Source organism: Strigops habroptila, chromosome 12 (assembly GCF_004027225.2).
Source record: "Strigops habroptila isolate Jane chromosome 12, bStrHab1.2.pri, whole genome shotgun sequence".
Lineage (NCBI taxonomy): Eukaryota > Metazoa > Chordata > Aves > Psittaciformes > Psittacidae > Strigops > Strigops habroptila.
In genome coordinates, this window is record NC_044288.2 from 551,248 (window position 1) to 569,579 (window position 18,332).

Below are 18,332 nucleotides of genomic sequence, written 5' to 3' on the forward strand. Positions count from 1 at the left end.
CTTCTGGGACATTGAACTCCCCATTCAGCAGCATTCAAATGTGCATTTTTATGATGAATAAAGGGTTTGGATGGTGTGACTCTTACTCTAAATGAGGCTGCTGGAGATGATGTTCATTGTGTTCTGGGTTTGATCTGTGGAGTCAAACACAGAGCACTGCAGTGTGGAGAATGCTTCACTGTCATGCAGCTCTGAAGTCTGCTGGAGAAGAACAGTTACCACTAACTAGCCAGTGGAAACCTCTTTATAACGACTGTGCCAGAACAAAAGAACAGGTTTTTCTTCCAGGAATGCACAGAAACTATGATTCCCTTCTGAGCTCCTGTCTAATTTGTATACAGCAACAGAACAGCCTTGTGCCATGCAGTAGAGAGTGCCAGGGTGGCCAGAGTGCTAAGACATTTGATTACAGGTGATGGATGCTGATTTGCAAGCAGGAAGAAAGGCAAACTCCTCCTGTTCCTCAGTCAGATTTACCAGAGGGTTGGACTCACCTCAGTGGAGACCGTTTGACTTTGAAACAAGGAGCAGTACAGAACATTTGTTTACCCACATGAAGGCATTATTGTACATGAGTCAGGTGTGCTTGACAAGTTGGACATTATCCTGACAGCCTTTTGTTCTGAAAGGTGTGGTGGATGTTCTTGTTCTTAGGGAATTAATGTGCTGAGTGCTGTCAGGGTGCTTGGGGCAGTTCATCAGAGAACCCCAGACTGGGGGTTGGCAGAGACCTTAAAGCTCATCCAGCTCCAACCCCGGCCACGGGCAGGGACACCTTCCACTAGAGCAGGTTGCTCCAAGCCCCTGTGTCCAACCTGGCCTTGAACACTGCCAGGGATGGGGCAGCCACAGCTTCTCTGGGAAAAGTCTGTGCCAGCGCCTCAGCACCCTCACAGGGAAGAGCTTCTGCCTCAGAGCTCATCTCAATCTCCCCTCTGGCAGGTTAAAGCCATTCCCCTTGTCCTGTCCCTACAGGCCCTTGTCCAAAGCCCCTCTCCAAAACAGGATGCTGGAGCTGCTCTTCTGCCTGCTGTATTTACAAGTCATTCACATCAGCCTTCTATCTGCGAGCCCTGAACAAGCCCCTTATGATTTGGGTGTGTGTCTGAACTGTTGCTGCCTTTCCCTCTTGATCTACGAGCCAAGTGTTGTACATAGATGATTTCCTCACCTGCCAGAGACCTTGTAATTCTGTGGCACCCCATTTTGAGTGACTTTTAGTGCTGTTGTAGTAAATGGCTCTGCAGTTCCCACAGATAGCTCTGTTTGGAGGAACGAGGAGCTTCATTTTGCCAGGTTGGTGGTTTCGTGGCTGAGCTGCAGATGTGCTGGGAATGAGATGCTTCGGCCTCCAGGCTGGCTGGAGCAAGATAGTAGCAAAGGCTGATGTTGAGTGAGAAATGTTGTATGTACTGAAGTGCTTCGTGATTGAATTGAGTGATCTTATTCCTTGTGTGAAGAGACAAGGCCTTGTAGGACATGTAATCAATCCTGTGGCTGATTGAGGCTGGCTCGCTGTCACACAGGGAGTGTGGAGCTATTGTGGCTCAGTAAGTAGGGCACAGAGCAGAAGGGTCAGAACTCTGCAGCTTCTACTTTTCATTTTCAACTTGTTGGACCTTACATTCCCCTTGCTCTCTGGAACATTGCAGCCTGTAAAGGCTGGCAAAGGAGTTGAGGAGCTGATTTCAGTGGGGCTGGGGGGAGAAGAGGAGCCTGCTTGGAACCAGAGGTAAGCAGCTTTAGTAGAAATGAGGTGGGTTTTGTTATTCCTGTGGTGCTTTGTTCACGCAGCAGCGATGTGCTCAGGCTGAATGCATGTTCTCATTAAGGTGGGGGCCGTTGTGGGTTATAAATAGTGTTAGTTGAGCTGCTGGCTGAGCTGAGCTGGGCTGTGGGGCTGGTGCTGAGCTGCAGCCTGGTTGTGAACACTCGCCTCTTGTCACCACTAACGTCACCGCTTCGTCTGTTCCTTTCTCATTTCTCCTGGAAAAGGCGCCTGGCTCTCATTCCTGAAGGTGTCTTTTGTCTCCTAAAACACTGGAGTGTAACAAGAAACCAGAGATCTGGTGTGGCTTTTTGACAGGTTGGACTGATCCAGCTGTGATGGGATGAGAAACTGAAGACAACCCCCAATACCCTGCGGATGTTAGAGCTTGTCTTAAGGCTGTGTAAGATCAAGCTCTGTACACTGGTGTAACTCAGCTGTATGACTTTGCTGCAGCACCTCGGTCCTTTCCTAAGTACCTTCCATTGCAGCCTGGAAACCTGCTTTCACCTGGGGTGCACAGGGTGTCCCTGGGTGCTGCTGGAGAAGTGTAAAGATGGAAATAGAAGCAGATGGTCTGAAATCATGGAAAGAGGCTGGAAGTGGGGCTGACACCGGCGACACCGGCCCTGAAGCCCTCCCCGGGGCTGCGGGGCCGCGCTGTGGCCGCCAGAGGGCGGTGTGGACCGGGGAGCGGCCCCGTGAGGGTGCTCAGAGGGGCTGAGGTGGGGCTTGGCATGGGGGGGACCCCTCTCCCGCAACCCAGTGCTGCTGCCATGGCTGCGTTTCTGTAGGGCTCCCCCCTGCAAGAGCAGGGTACTCGGGTTCCCCCCTCATTTTTGGGGGGCCAGGCAGTGGCCGTGTCTGTCAGGTCACCGGCAGGATGCTGGGAACTGGAGGGTGACTCGGTGTCGTGCTGCAATTGCATCAGGTTAGGGACATATAATAAGGGTGGTCTGATTGGGGGAGCGCATCCAAAGCCAAGCCTCCCCCTGTGCGTGAAACGGTGGAATTTAATAACTTTCCATACAAGAATCCCATAGACAAACACAGCCTGGTTCCTGTGGTTCTCCCGCAGGCTGTGTGCTGTTTGCTTTGCCTGTTTTCCCTTTACTCCCCCAGCACGGCTGCAGTCAGGGACTCGTTTCCAAGGCGAGTGAATGGTGAGCCAAGGCTTGGCAAGGAAAATAACTCGCGGTGGTGATCCTTGCTGGATGGGTCTGCTGGTAGTTCTGTTCTCTGTCCTCCTATAGAGACACGCTGAGAGAGCTGGGCTGGTTCAGCCTGGAGAAGAAAAGGCTCTGGGGAGACCTTAGAGCAGCTCCAGTGCCTAAAGGGGCTACAGGAAACCTGGAGAGGGGCTTTGGACAAGGGCCTGTAGGGACAGGACAAGAGGAATGGCTTTAACCTGCCAGAGGGGAGATTGAGATGAGCTCTGAGGCAGAAGCTCTTCCCTGTGAGGGTGCTGAGGCGCTGGCACAGGGTGCCCAGAGAAGCTGTGGCTGCCCCATCCCTGGCAGTGTTCAAGGCCAGGTTGGACACAGGGGCTTGGAGCAACCTGCTCTAGTGGAAGGTGTCCCTGCCCGTGGCCGGGGTTGGAACTGGATGAGCTTTAAGGTCCCTTCCAACCCAAACCAGGCTGGGATTCTACCATCAACACCCTCTCCCCATCTCTGGAAAGCAGAGTTAGGCAGTTGTCTGAGGCTCACCCTTGGCCATTGAGAGAACCAGAAGCAGCCTCTGGGATAATTTGTGTTGAAATTCAACCATAATGTTGAATTTCCCCCTCAGCTCTTTGATCTTCGTATGAAATCTTGGAGACATTAGCAGTGATTAGGGAAGTAAACACGGTCCCTTCCTGGAGGGAAGGCAGGCGTTTATTTGGCTCAGGCATTCCGTGCAAGGGTTAAGTTACATTTTGCTTTGGGGAGGAAAGGAAAATCTCTCCAAGTAATTAACTGAAGATGCTGACACTAATGAAGGGGCTTTCAAAGCTGGGGCTGGTGGGGGGTGCTGGAAATCCCCTATTGAAGCAATGACATGAGGACCTTAGGAGTGATTCTGCAATTAGGAGGCTGAAATGATGTTGAACATGAAGTTAATCCTGTTATCTCTCCAATATTGAGCAAACTGCTTGCTCTGGAGAACTCCATAATGGGATTATAGCAGTCAGTCTGGCACCCTTGACACTCTCTATCTGTTCAGGGCTTTTTTCTTCTTTTCCTGTTTGGGATCGAGTAGTGATCAGTCTTGCAGGAGATAATTTTGGGAGCACCACTTTTCCAGTGGTGCTGGGTTTGTGTTCAGTGAGTTTGATACCAAACACCCTGTTGCCCTATGAAGCCATTCACAGCAGAGATCCCTTGAGCCCAACCCTAAATAAATGTTTAGGAAAAGAACTGGAGAACAAGGACATGTATAAAAGGAGACTTCCCTTCGTCATGCCTTCCTGGCATCAAGAATCTGCAGTTGAGTGAGTTCCTGTGCTGGAGACTGTTCTCAGGCCATCATCTTTGCAGAGTGTAATCAGTTCTGGTTTGAAAGGCTCATTTTGCAGCCGTGAGAGCCTGTAGCAATTGTTCTAAACAAAAGTAACTGGTGGGGTTTAGAAAAGGATTATCTTGAGTTTGTTTTTAAGCGGTCTCATAATTTGCAAGGTAACTGATGGCAGGAAAACACGGGAACCAAACTGCTCATGGAGGGAGAAAAGCCATAACGTGTGTTCAGTCACCCCAGTGTTCCTTACAGATGGGATTGCTTTCCTGTTGAGCCCCAAGTTTTAGTGGCCTGAGTTCTCCACAGGGTTTGTCATGAGCTGGAACAGCAGCGTGGTCGCTGCCAGGTCAAGGCATGTCCATGGTTGCAGCAGGGCAGAATGTAGTGATCTCAGTTTTGCAGTTATGGACAGAACTCAGGGGCCAGCTAGCCCTGCTGTTGATAAGGTAATGGATTTAGATGGTGGTGGTCTAGCTTGTCATTCCAGGGACCCTGGGGGAAGCCCTGGGATTGCCTTTGGAACCTTTTTCAGGTGGGAATCCAACACAAGAGCTAACTCCCTATTTCAAACCTAAAGTGCCTGGAGAAGTGGTTTGATGTTCATATTTACACACCCTCAATTTGGTGCACCCATTCAAATGGTTGCTCTAACGTATCCTTACTGTAACTACTGCTTGAAGAACATGCTTACAGGAACCATGGCTCTTTATTTGTGCACCTCTGAACATCTGGTAGGATGAGAGACGCCTGTGATGTTAATTCAGATCAATTCAGTCCAAAGAAGCTGTGGCTGCCCCATCCCTGGCAGTGTTCAAGGCCAGGTTGGACACAGGGGCTTGGAGCAACCTGCTCTAGTGGAAGGTGTCCCTGCCCGTGGCAGGGGGTTGGAGCCGGAGGAGCTTTAAGGTCCCTTCCAACCCAAACCAAGCTGGGATTGTATGAAATGTACCTGGTTTTCTCAGTAGCTTCCCTCTGGACCCCTTAAAGAGAGCTCTTGCTCATTCTTCCTGCAAGCTGTAAACCTCTTAACTCGAGTTTTGGTACCACTCACTCTTGCATCTTGATCTTGAGGTAGGAACTCTTTGGTGGATGCCAAGGTGGGGGGTTCATATTGATACTTGCCTCTAAGATCTTTCTCCTTCATCAGCAGCATTGAGCGTTGGGAAGTGGATGTTGTAACCTCATGGAGCCATGGGATGTAGCATGGAGCTCCCTAATCTACATGATTCTTTGATCTAAGCCCCTATCTCAAGGTATTTAATGCAGGTGTGAGGCTTGCAAAGGCTGCTATGAGCAGGAGCTGTGTCTAGCCAACTGGCTTGGGGGTTATCTGCATTGCAAGTGGAGGTAGAACTACAGCTCACATAACCCTTCCTGGGTTGGCTGTAAGCTTGTTAGCTCACATACTTGAAATAGTAGTGTGTTATAGCTCTTACACTGTAAAATGTGTCTGAGAAGGTGAGTAAATATTTGAGCAGGTGCCCTTGCAGAGTCCATGGCCATTACAAGCAGACGGCTGTTGGCATCTGAGCTGGCTGCTCCAGAGCTGGTCCTGATGGACTGCAGTGGTCGTGCTGGGCTGCAGTCAAACCTCTTACTAGCTTAAACCATGACAATGAGGATTGTGGGAATGTGTGGAGGGTCACATCTGCAAGGGGAGGAGCAGCTCTGGGAGAAAAGCTTCTTGCAAGGTTCTGACAAGTTGTGCCTCCTGAACTGTTGGTGTTATCTCATCTCTTGACATTTCCTTTCATTATATGGCATGGCCTTGACACTGTAAACAATCGCCATGGCATTGTCTCTGCAGCTTGGTTGAGTCAACTTGATGCGTAAACAGCATTTGGGTTTGGGGACCCAGTCTGTAGATCTGTCCGTGTCTTGGGACGTCTTGTACCTGTTTGTGATTGTCACGCCTGCTTTTTGTGCCTTGTTCTGGGATGACTTTTGGTGCTCCTGGTTTTCACAAGAGCTTTTAGTGCTGGTAGAAAATGGGAGGAGCAACAGGGCAGGGGTTGGGATTTCAGGAGGAGCTTGAGGGGCTTAGGGCAGCTCCTTTGGGCCTCCACAGCGAGCCAGTTCACAAGGGGTAAGGAAGGGGGTGATTCACAACGCAAAGCCAAGCATCACTTTAATCATGCTAGTAACAATCTTTTACTCGTTGTGTTTCGATCTTAAGCCTTGCTGCTGCTTGGAGACACCTCAGTGGTTGAGCAATAGTAAATGTTTGGAGAGTTGAGGCTGAGGTTCACCCACTGTCTTGCTGATGGCTCTGGTCTGGGTGTGACTGTGGTCTGGATCGGCCACTGTTTAGGATGGTCCATGGTAGATCTATGAAACATATTTGACTAGATGAACTTCCTAAGTGTTATCTTGTTCCTTAAATAGAGAATAAAGCTTGTATCAACATGAATCACAAAGTTGATAAACTGGAATGGTTCCTCTTGGAGTTGTCTTCGGGTATTGGGCAAATACTTATCCACATTGTTTCAAAAGGCATATTTGTGCAAGAGAAGGAGGTCAAACCTGTAATTACCTGTTAGATTCACTCAGGTAGAAATGCCTTGTAAAAACACAGCACGGTTGAAAGGAAGCTTTGAAACCTGCTGTTTGTGTGTGTGAATCTAAGGCTGGGCTTTCAAATGCCAAATCTTAGGTGAGTTTTTCAGTTGCACGGGTGCAAAAAGGATTTTTCTGGCTGCATTTCAGTGCCTTCAACCAAACCTATCTGCTTTTGCTTTCCATTTCTGATCTGTGGCAGGGAATTTGGGCTTCTCCTCCAAATCTATCAGCTCGGGATGAGCAGAAGCTAAGATTGTGCCTTGCATTTTAACAAGGACCTTCTAGCCTGGTCAAGAATGGAAGTGGAGCAGGTGCGGTGGGAAGTTGGGTGTTCCCCAAAAGCTAAACCAAGGCGCTTTTGTACGGCTCCCTGGGCAGAGCCAAGCGAGGGAAGGATGGTGGGATGCCCTGGCACTGCCTGCCTTTGTGTAGTAAGTTGGGGAAGAAATGCAACTTCAGCCTGAAGAGCTCGAGGTGGTGAAGGATAATTGGGATTCTTTGCCTGCAACGAGTGGCAGAGGGAACACTGAACTGCTTTGCTGCAGTTCCATCTTTGGATGTGAGAGCCAAGTGCCCTCGCTAGAATGTTTGTGAAGTGTTAAAAAGAGGAAACAAGACTTTGACAGCGAAATCTTTGCCTTTCTTTTCAGCCTGCATGTGGGCAGAGAGGCTTTCAGCTTCCTACTTTGGCATTAGCGGTAGGAAGAGAAATTGGGGATGCTGAATCTCTTAATGACTCAGAGCAGGGATACAAGCCTGTGGACCTTGGCCTACACATTGCAGACTAGCTCCTAGACTTAAATATAGTAGTACCTCTGAGGGTTAATTTCCAGTTAATCTTATTTTAGAGGTTTAATATTTACTTATTCTTGCTGTTAATTTCCAATCTCCAGCGTAGTGCTTAACAGAGTTGGTCCCATCAGTTTGATAGGTGACATAGACTGACTTACCTCTGCCAAAGGACCCACTTGTGTCTGTATAATGTCTGTATAAAGCTCTAAAGTCTTGTGTGGGTTAGGTTTGTCCAAGAAGGTAGTTTATTACATGGAGGATAAGTCTGTCTAGTCTGTACTGCAGCCGTTCACTTAGGACCAGCACCATATCCTTGTGCTGTGCCAGTCCTAAAAGCATGTGCTGGGTAATGGTTTGGAAGGGGAGGAATATATCTTTGATTTGTGCTGAAGCTCTGTGAGTTTTGTCCTTCTTTATCTCCAGTGCTTTGCAGTGGGAAGCCTGAGGCGCTCTTGGTTTTATAGGTTCTTCTCTGAGTATCTCAGTTTTTGCTGTGGGAGAGGGTTAAACAAGAGTTAAACTCAATGCCCAGCCTGTTTCTTCCCTAAACAATGGAATCATGAATGTAATTTTCTTCTCTGTGTTTTTGCTTAGTGTGCTCCTAATAATATAGCTAGAAGTGGCAGATGGGGATCCTGCCTCCGAGTGCTTCACTGTTGGGAATATGCTGATGCTTTGCTGGAATGTGTCCTGTATCTGAGCTTCCTTTGGCTTCTGACCAGTGTTTCTTTTCATGCTGCTTCAAGGTGCTTCAGAAAGTGGTTTGTCAGCTTTGGAGATTCCCTGGCCTCAAGATGGCATAGCCATGAATCACCACCGTGATCAAGGTAGCCAACATGGGACTGAAATCTTTAATTTTGTCAGGATTCCATTCCTTAGCATTCCCTCACTAGTAAACAAAGCAAATACTTGGCACATGTTGTCATTACAGAGGCATTGAAGATGATACGTTTTCAGTACTGGCTAAAACATGCTCTCATTGAAAGTTGCACTTCCTCTGCTGGATATTTTGGCCTTAAACTCCTCTTGTCCCCAAGACCTACTACACAAGTTTCTTTAGCCTGGTCCTTGTGATAATGGAGCGATCCCTTGGGTTCCCTTCCTAAATGTGAGGCTGAACATGCTCTCAGCTCATTGAGCAGAGGCTGCTGCTGAATCAAGAGCAATGCTCTTCCTCCAGCTGTGCTCCATCCCAGTCAACATCTGGGCTGCTATACGACATGGGTTGCTCACCTTCTCCACTCCCAGCATGTACATGGTGGCACCAAGACAGTCCCTGATGTGCTAGATCCATTCCCCTTTGCTTTCTGAGATTGAGCAACTGCTATTGCTGTGCTCATTGGTGGGGACAAGGGAATTGGAATGCTCTGGGAAATAGGAGTTTCCCTGTTGGAAATGTCACAGGAAGTACAGAGGAAATCATGTGGCTTAGGAGTGGTTACCTCACTTCTCTGTCTCATCCCACCCAGAGCTATTCCATCAGTGTCCAAGACCTAAACAATGCCATGCCAGCTGCCTTCTAAATAAACCATCTTCCATTTCCACACTAGCTGTTGGGCTGGCTTGGAACACCATGTGAGGAGAAGAGAAAGGAAGAGCGTCACGTTGGGTTGGCTTGTGACCTTTCATTTTGACTGCCTTCCGACCCGCTTGCTTCCCCTTGGTCTGCTGTTGTAGTTAATAACTCTTACACATGCTCTGGTTGGGAGCACAGCCCAGAAATGGTCATCTTTGTAGGTAGCCAGAGCTATTATGTGTCTATAATATCTCTCTATTTCATATTCTACATGCTCTGCCAAGGCTGCTGAGGATTGCTAGCCAACATTGCGGTGAAACACCCTCCTGGTGAGATGGACCCATGTTGGTGTTTCAGGTGGGCACACCTCCAGCGAGGAAGGAGCCTGGGACATCCTGTAGCTCCTGCTGACTCCTGCTGATGGGCTCTGCAGGAAAACGCCCTGAATGCTGGTTTCAAACAGACAGCTCCAACTGCATGGATGGGGAAATGCAGGAGGCCGTTTTCATGTTCCTCTGGCTGAATCATGGGACGTAAATGTCTGAGTCACGGCAGATGAATGTGGTGTTTCACGTCGGTGTGAACTGAAATGTGGACAACAGTGTCGTTGTTAGTGGAGCTAATATCTGTGCTCATTATGGGGTTCATTAGATTTTAAAGTGAAACAATCCAGAAGAGTTCCTTTTACAATGTATATAAACAGGCTATTAACATGGGAATGACAAGGTTTTAATGGGATGCTGGGCTGGATAGAGAGGAAATGAAACTTGGGAGGAAAGTGATGTACCCCACTCTTGGGCGTTTACTGCCCATAACCAGTCATCTTGTTTCCTTTCAGCCATCTGACTCCTGAAGTCCTGTAAAATCTTCGTGGATAACTGGGATTTCTTTCTTTTTAGAAGCTAATGTTGAAGGGACTATTGCTTTCCTTCAGAAAGCTCTTTGCTATTCCATGCTCCTCCTCATAAAGAGCTTCACATGTCCCTGAGGAGTAAAGGCACTGCTCTGCTTTCTTCTGGTTACTGTGCAGCTGAGTTAGATGGTCCTGCAGTGTTACAGGAATTTTGTAAACTTGTTCCTTGTCTTCGCTTGAAATGTGGATTTTCCTTTATCGTGCATACCCAGATGGACAGGCCAGGGGGAATGGCTTTAATCTGCCAGAGGGGAGATTGAGATGAGCTCTGAGGCAGAAGCTCTTCCCTGTGAGGGTGCTGAGGCGCTGGCACAGGGTGCCCAGAGAAGCTGTGGCTGCCCCATCCCTGGCAGTGTTCAAGGCCAGGTTGGACACAGGGGCTTGGAGCAACCTGCTCTAGTGGAAGGTGTCCCTGCCCGTGGCAGGGAGTTGCAACTGGATGAGCTTTAAGGTCCCTCCCAACCCAAACCAGGCTGGGGTTCGATGTTTTTTCTGTATCTCTTTGCTCCTTGAGCACCCCAGCCCTGCGTTTCAGAAGCCACTATTAATGCTTCTGGTACAAATATGATTACAAGTGTCTTTGCCAAATAGTTTTGTTGTTCTCTGTGATGATTGTAAATTTAGGCTGATGTTTCATGTTTTACTCATGTAGAAATAAGGAATGAGGCACATGACTGTGCTGTTGTGTTTTAACAACCTACCGTGTGGCATCTCTTCTGCAGCAGAGCTTTGTGCACTCTTCATTCGCAGCCAATGCAGTATCAAATGCAATGGCTTCAATCTCCTTGGCAGCCAGGCAAGCCTAGATGCAGTGTTTAGCATTCTGTGGCATTCCCAGATGCAGGGATACTTTTTCCAGACCTCTTTCCAAGCTGGACAGCTGATTTACAGACTTGGAGAAGTTGCCCAGCCTCTATCTCCCAACTTTGTGTGCCTTTGCCAGATGGCAGCATACTTCAACGGCTTTAAAATGGCTTTTTCTTTGTTTCAAAGCAAGAGTCTTCAATGAGGTGGAGCATGCCTGAATCAGGGTGTTAATTGCCCACAATGAAAGTCAGGAGCACTTGGAAGACTCACTGCTGTGGCTGACCACAGGCAGAAACAGGCTCCTCTTCCGAGCAGAGAGATGGCTGGTGGTGGGAGGCCAAGAAGAGCAACGCTCTCAGGAATGTCCGTATGTGTTGTGCGAGGGAGGACAGTGCTATTTGCCCCTCCACCTCCTCGTGTCTGCTCATCTCTTGTTCCTCCACCTGCTCCTGCCACTGGGCTCTTGCTTTCCGTGGGGATGAGGAAAGCGGGTGCTGGTGGAGGGGGAGAAGGTTGCGGAGATGACGTCCTGCTTCCTCCTGTGTCTTTACTGCTTCCTCCTGTGTTTTTATGGCTGTGGTTTGGAAGAGGGGAATGGATTGAGATGAGCTCTTGGGCAGAAGCTCTTCCCCATGAGGGTGCTGAGGCGCTGGCACAGGGTGCCCAGAGAAGCTGTGGCTGCCCCAGCCCTGGATGTGTTTAAAACTGCTTTTTCCTACGTGGGAGAGAGCAAACGTGGATGTGCCGGATGGGTTCAGGTTCCTGAGTAGTCACTGGTGTGATGCTGCAGCTGAAAATTGGTTTTCCTTTTCCCCTGAGTTAAAGATGAAGCTTCTGGATGTTAAAAGGTTTTCCCATTCCTCCGCGTATGGTGTTACAGTGGTTGGGAATGGTCTGTAGCTTCACTGAATTCCTAACAGACAACTTGATGGAAAAGTAAATATCCAAGTGGATATATAGAAACTCTGGAGGTCTTTGTTATTGTGATGCACATGGTGAGAGGAGTGTTTGTTACCTTAATCAGCGAGAGCTGACACACATGTAAAAGATAAACTCTTCTGCTGTTAAATGTAAATCAGATGAGATGACCCGTCCCTGCTCCTACCTTCTTCCTGGTAACTTCAGGGGAGAGAGGAACTGCTCTGAAATTGTATTTTCATTATACCTCTGGCTAGATGCATATCAGCTCAGGCACTCTTTGTAATGCCCTTTACTCAGGCTCTACAACAGTTAGAGCACCACCGCGTTCTCATTCATGACCTCCTTGCTTTGTGTATTTTGCAGGCTCAGGTACACAATTCCCTCCTTATCCCAGTTGGGAGGTGAAAGCCCTCCACGTGTTGGTGTGCCTAGTTTTTCCAAACCCTGCCTTGAGCAAATCCCAGCAGTCTCCCTCTCTCCTCACTCCCGGCTTTTCTCTCTTCTTGCTAAACTTGATGCGAGGAAGGAGCGAGGGGTGTTGATGATTTGGATTATGCAGCTAAGTGGCTGGAGCGTGGCTCGTTGTCTCCTCCCCTTCCTGAGCTTCAGCCCTAGCCAGCTCGGCTCTGGAATGACAGGCATTCCTGCGAGAAGGGAGCTGGCACGGACGCCTATTTATGAGAATCAAGTGCCCGGCCATGGGTTATGGGGAGAACAGGACCAGCGCTCAACCACCGGACACCGTTGCCTGAGAATTGGCAGCAGCCTCGCTCTTTCCTAGCCCAAAGTGTGGATTTATCACTTTAAAGGACTGAAGCGCTCTCTCAGGGTAGACTTTTTTCCCCTCTCTCCTCCTCCCGCCTCCTCCTGGGGAGCTGCTTTGGAAGGGAGCTTATGGGGCAGCCGCACTTCTCGAGACCGGTCAATCCAGCTGCTTTCGGTGAGTAATGGAGGGCAAGGGAGACATGGAGGGAGCTCTGGGGCTGCGGCAGGATTGCAGGTGAAACGGAGGAGTTGGGAGGAGTGGAATGTGGGGCTTGTGTAACCTGCGCCCGGCTCGGGAGCTGGGGAGAGAAACCAGAGCAATAACTCCCATTTCCTTCCTTTCTCTTACTCATGTCACATGCAGTCACTGTGCAACATGTGCTGCTGATCTTCAGGCAGGCTCCGAGCTGCTGGTTTTAGGGATAGACTCTGTCCTGCAGGGGACATCAGCTTTGCAAAGTGCTTGGACAGCGGTAGAATTCCCCAGAGTGGGGTAGGAACCAGCCCTGGTAGTCTTCCCAGACCAAAGCTGCATGGAGTTGCCTCCTTGTGTGTAATGTCACCCAGCTTTTTGGGCAGCAGTAGTAGCTCTGGGGAGAGAAGGGACTTGTAGTCATCTTCCTGCTTGTTTTCTGTCTCTGCTCTGCGAGGTGTCTGAGTAACTGCCAGGCTGTAGCAAACACAACCTTGCCTTACGTCCTGGGAGTAGCACTACCACCGGAACACTGTGGAGGTCTGTTATTTCCAGGTCTCCGTCTCAGATGCTCTTCCCAGCACTGGGACCAGCACTGACTAGAAGAGGAGGCTTCACACGTGTTGTTCCCCTTTATCTCACACCAGTGTGCTGTCTAGGCTGAGGTGCTGACTCTCATCTGTAAACTGGAATTGTCTGATTTTTAGAGGAACATATTGATATTTGTACATGGAGAGCTCCCTGGGATCCAGGTCCTTTGCTGGAGACCATCAGACTTGGTGTTTCTCACCTGCTCCTTTGCTGGAGACCATCAGACTTGGTGTTTCTCACCTGCTCCTTTGCTGGCTGAAGTCTTTCCTTAAGGCACAGCTTGCACAGTTTCTACTGAGTAAATTGTGAACTTGAAGAGATGGTTCTTGACTTGACTTTGGCAGGATGCTCTGTGGTGACTGGAAACCTACAAAACACAGGGAAGGTGAGGGCTGGGACTATTGGAGGCTGTTTGGTGACCGCAGCCTTTTATTGCTTTAAGGTCAGGATTCACATCTCCCCTGGACCAGTCAGGAAATGCACATGTTAAAGCTGTTACAAGAACCTTAGAAACATTTACTTCAAGTGCTTTATTTTGGATGGTTTAAACTTAACAGCCCTTAAAAGAGTCTTTGCTTTGTGAGTTGCAACTTTTTGGATTCCTTCTACCCGGCACAACAAAGCCTGTGCATCACCACTGTTTTGGCAATGGGAGGGTTGTTGCAGTCCCTTGTCAGCCAGCATAGGCTCAGGGTTGGAGGAGGTTGGTCCTGCTGTAGCCTTAGGTCCAGGCTGTACTGCAGAAGGTGCTTCTGAAGGTGCGGTGATGCTGCACCTTCTGGGCTTGTGTGATAGCAGAACTTCATGGGAGCGTGTGTAACTCAGGAAAAGAAAGGATTAAGCAGAAGTGTTGCTGCTTTGGCCACTGATGTGCCCAATTTGAGTGCTTTTCGCTCTCAGTTAAGCATTTACGTTGTCTTTTACCCCATTGCACAGTCTCGTTGCTGCAGTTGTGTCTGGATGTGAGCCTTGAGGCAATGAGTGTGAGACAGAACTGCCCAGTGAGCTCCTCATGAACAGAAACTCCTGGGATTTGTGGGAATCCTGGAGTAGCTACTACGATAAGGGATGGTTCAAGTTCTGGGTGAACTATGATTTGCAGCTAGGAAGAATCTGGCTTAAGCTCTGTGCAAGTCTGGTTACAAAGCCAAATCCCGATCCTTTCTCACGTCCTTTGTGAGGATGTCTCTTGCTGAAGATAGAATTTAACAGGTCTTACATGTCTGAAAAGGGCTGGAACCTGCTGTAGCACAGTCTGTGGGGAGATGCCTCTTCTTTTGGAGTTAAAGTCTGCTCCAGCAACTCTTGGATGCTTGCAGGGAGATTTCAGGGAGAAAAGCAGCATGTTCTCAGTCTTCTAACAGCAGTCTGCAGCCCTGGCCTGGGACACACTGACCCTTCATCCTGAAAGGACTGGGCCATTTCCTCCAGGAACACTGGGAATCAGTGGTTTCCCTCCCAGGCATATAGCAATATAATATGAATTGTCAGCATCTGGGATGCAATTCTTTGATGCTTTGTTAGGGTCTCTCACTTGGATCTTGAAGTCATTGTTTAGCTTATGAAATGGTGTGCCAGTTAAAATAAAACTTCTCCATAGCCATGTTGGCTTTTGATGGTGTGTGGCCCAAGCTGAAATCACTTCAGAAATGCACCAGGACTAATTCTGCAGTGACCTCCACTAGATGCAACTTGGTTTCAGGGACTGTTGCAGGTATCTTCCCTATGAGAGAGGATCCTTGATGAAAGGAGAGATGATCCTTGGTGAAAGAAGTGCTTTTTGTTTGTTATATTGGTACCTGAAGTCTCTGCTGGGCCTTTTTCTAGGCTGGTAATATGTTGCTGTACAGAAGGGGGCTTGATCTCTGAAGAAGGGGCTTAACTATTGCTCATGTGATGGCTTTTCCTTCTTTGGACCATAGTGTGACCATTAAAGCATTACATTTAGATGTTGGTATTTCCTAAAGGTCAGCCAGAGCCACTCCGTGTCGTGAGCACCCTGTGTGCATGGCAATGGTGGGACCATGTGTGGTGGTTTTAACTGACCCCACAGATCCTGGCTCTGCTGGTTTGACCCATGGAGAGCAGTGGTTGCACTGAAAGCCTTCCCATCCCTGGCAGTGTTCAAGGCCAGGTTGGACACAGGGGCTTGGAGCAACCTGCTCTAGTGGAAGGTGTCCCATGGCAGGGGGTTGGAACTGGAGGAGCTTTAAGGTCCCTTCCAACCCAAACCAGGCTGGGGTTCTGTGATCATTCTATAACTGCAGTCTCTTGCTGACTGCATGATGAGCTTGGAGACCAACCACGAGCCTCCAGCATCTTCCACTGAAATGGTTTCTCTTCTCTGAGAAGACCTCATTTAACCTTTTTCATAAGTTTGAAATGGGTTTTCCTGCCTGGAACCACAGTGACAGTGGACACAGACTTGCCCTGCAGATAAACAGCCTTGGTGCTGAGCAAGGACTGGGGGAGGGCATCAGCTTCCTGATGCTTCTCACCCTTCCCTTGAAGCGCAGTTCCTCTTTTCTTGCTCTGCTTCTTCCCCTGAGCACTGAGGTTCCTTCCTAGATTCCCAGCGCATGGCTTGGAAAAGGAGGAGTTTCTGCCTTGCAATGCAAAGCAGCCTAAGACCCATCCTGTACCTTGTAGAGCAGAACAAGGAGGCACAGAGAGCCACCCGGGTGAGGGTCCCTTTGCAGCCTGGGCAAGAAATATCCTCTCTGCAGCATGGCATGGAAATTGGAGCTGGAAATGTGCTGTGAATGGAAGGGGAGGGCCTTCTCCAGGGTGTAGGAGCACTATCTAATGTGAACAATCACGGAACAATGAGGTTGTTTAAAATCCAGATCAGTGAAGCACCTTCAGCTGCTGCTCCACCCACTGATGAGCACTAAATGTAATTCATCATTGCATCAGAACAGACTGTTTTAAATGTCTATGTCCATGTGGTAATTCCAGATGGTAAAAGAGTGAGTGCTGTGGAAGGGCATTACAGGCTCTCCTGTGCTGCAGAGCTGGACAGAATGAATCCCATTTTGTAGCGAGGAGGGAAATGGCTTTCATGGAATCATCGAATCCCAGCCTGGTTTGTGTTGGAAGGGACCTTAAAGCTCATCCAGCTTCAACCCCCTGCACGGGCAGGGACACCTTCCACTAGAGCAGGTTGCTCCAAGCCCCTGTGTCCAACCTGGCCTTGAACACTGCCAGGGATGGGGCAGCCACAGCTTCTCTCACTGTTGCTCAGTGGCTGTTCACACCATTTACTAACAGAAAGGATGGTGAAGATGATCTGGACCATGGGTTTATGCTACGGAGGAGTATATGGTGTGCTTACGTCCCCCTCTTGTGTGGCTGTTTTTAGACATGGAACTGACTATAAACCAGCAAAACTGAGTGTTTTCATGTTGGACCAGCCCTGAGGCACAGCACGAGCCTACAAGCTGATGGCTCCGTTCATTAACCCGGGACCTGATGCTTGAGTTTTCTTTTAATAACTTACTTTGCTTAGTGCAGCACTTTGACACCTTGGGTGGCAGAAAGCACATTCCTGAGAGCAAGTCAGGGAAGGGAGCTTGCTCTGAGAGCCTCCAGGCTGTCATGGCGCCATGGAAAGGTGAGGGAAGTGCTTTGGGACCCACAGTCAGCGCCTGGCCAGCAGTCCCGCCTGCCCTCTTAACTTTGGGAATGCTTTATTGAACAGAGTGAATACTGCTTTGTAAAATGACATGTACAACTCCAGGGCTGATGTTCTAGGCTCTGTACAAAGTACCTCTTAACATCCAGAACAGAAAACCCCCATCAACCACCACCAAACCTGGAGTCCTGCAAGAGAGAGGAGAGAAACCTGGCCAGAGCTGGAAGGAGGGGTTGTGCATTCAAGGTATAGGCTGAAATTAGGTGTAGGCTAATATACCTATTAACAATTAGCCTTTGAAAAGCCTTTTTTCCTGCTGCTTGGCACAGTGGCACTTCCTTGCCTCTTGGTAAAGGGAGTTCTGGACTGACTTTCCTCTTCCTCCATCATTTGGCTAAAGACTGCACTACTCACATGTGATCTAGATCCTCCTCCTGGTTTCCCTTGTGCTGCTGGCATGGTCTCTGTTCTTCTCTGCCCTCTTATTCAGTGATACTGCATTTCCTTTGTGCTCAGACTGAAAAACTAGGCTCTGCAGGTACAGCTCCATCAAACAATTCATTCTTTCCTGGCTTTCCCCCTCTCCTATTCCTTAATTTGCTCATCCCCATGTTGACAGGAATCTGTTGTTTCTTTTCCCATCGGGGTTTGTATCCTTGGTGGCTATTAGTAGGCTATATAACAGATAACTTATTATCTCTTTGTCCTATGTGCAAAATGGCTTTCCCCTAAAATTCCTTTCCCAATCTTTTAGCCTCAGGAGATGGGATTCTTGGCTCAACTTCCCACGTTGCCTGTGGGGTATTGTCTTTTCTGCAAGGCGTGTCATACAGGCTTGTCTGAAGTTGACTAAAAGGTCTGCTGTGATCCCAGGAGGCTTGAAAACTCCACAACCTTTAACTTGGAGGCTCGAAAACCCAAGCTGCACAAGTGCAGTTTGTAACGGGGTGTTTGGCAGGGCTGCAGCACGGGACCGCGGAAGCCTCGAGGCTCTGTTCCCCATGCACTGTGTTTCCGTGGAGTTCTGCCACGCAGCTCGCGTGCTCTTGGCTTTAGTGGTGCTGAACCCAAAGGATTCTTGGTCTGTAAACTTAAGGCCATGAAGCAGGGCTTCGCTCAGGTTGTGTGCGCTCTGATGTCTTTCTGCAGGCATTGCTGGATTCTGCTGATGGGAAGTGTTCCCTCAGGTCTCATCAGGGCAGAACTGACAGGCCCCAGTGCTTTGTGCTCTGCTTCTGCTTCACAAGTTCTTTCCTTCTGAGCTTGCTTTGTTGCAGCAAGCCGGTTGGGGTTTGGTGCATGTTCCTGCCACCTCCATGTCCTCCTTGTGGTGTTCTCCAGAGACCTCGAGTACGGTGGGTGGAGCGCAGACCTGTA

The 18,332-nt window shown here is 49.0% G+C and overlaps 1 protein-coding gene across 5 annotated transcripts in view; it reads left to right on the forward strand.

Moving 5' to 3' along the window:
- PHACTR4 (phosphatase and actin regulator 4) overlaps nucleotides 1-18,332 on the forward strand; it is a 57,277-nt gene that overhangs the window by 23,925 nt on the left and 15,020 nt on the right. The window contains exon 3 of one of the 5 annotated variants that reach the window (XM_030504269.1): nucleotides 8,362-8,442. The exons of 3 other annotated variants lie outside the window; for them this stretch is intronic. In XM_030504269.1, coding sequence (XP_030360129.1) covers nucleotides 8,362-8,442 — 81 coding nt within the window. Of the gene's footprint in view, nucleotides 1-8,361; nucleotides 8,443-11,779; nucleotides 12,713-18,332 lie in introns of those variants that run through there. One more of the 5 variants, XM_030504270.1, reaches the window with a different exon arrangement.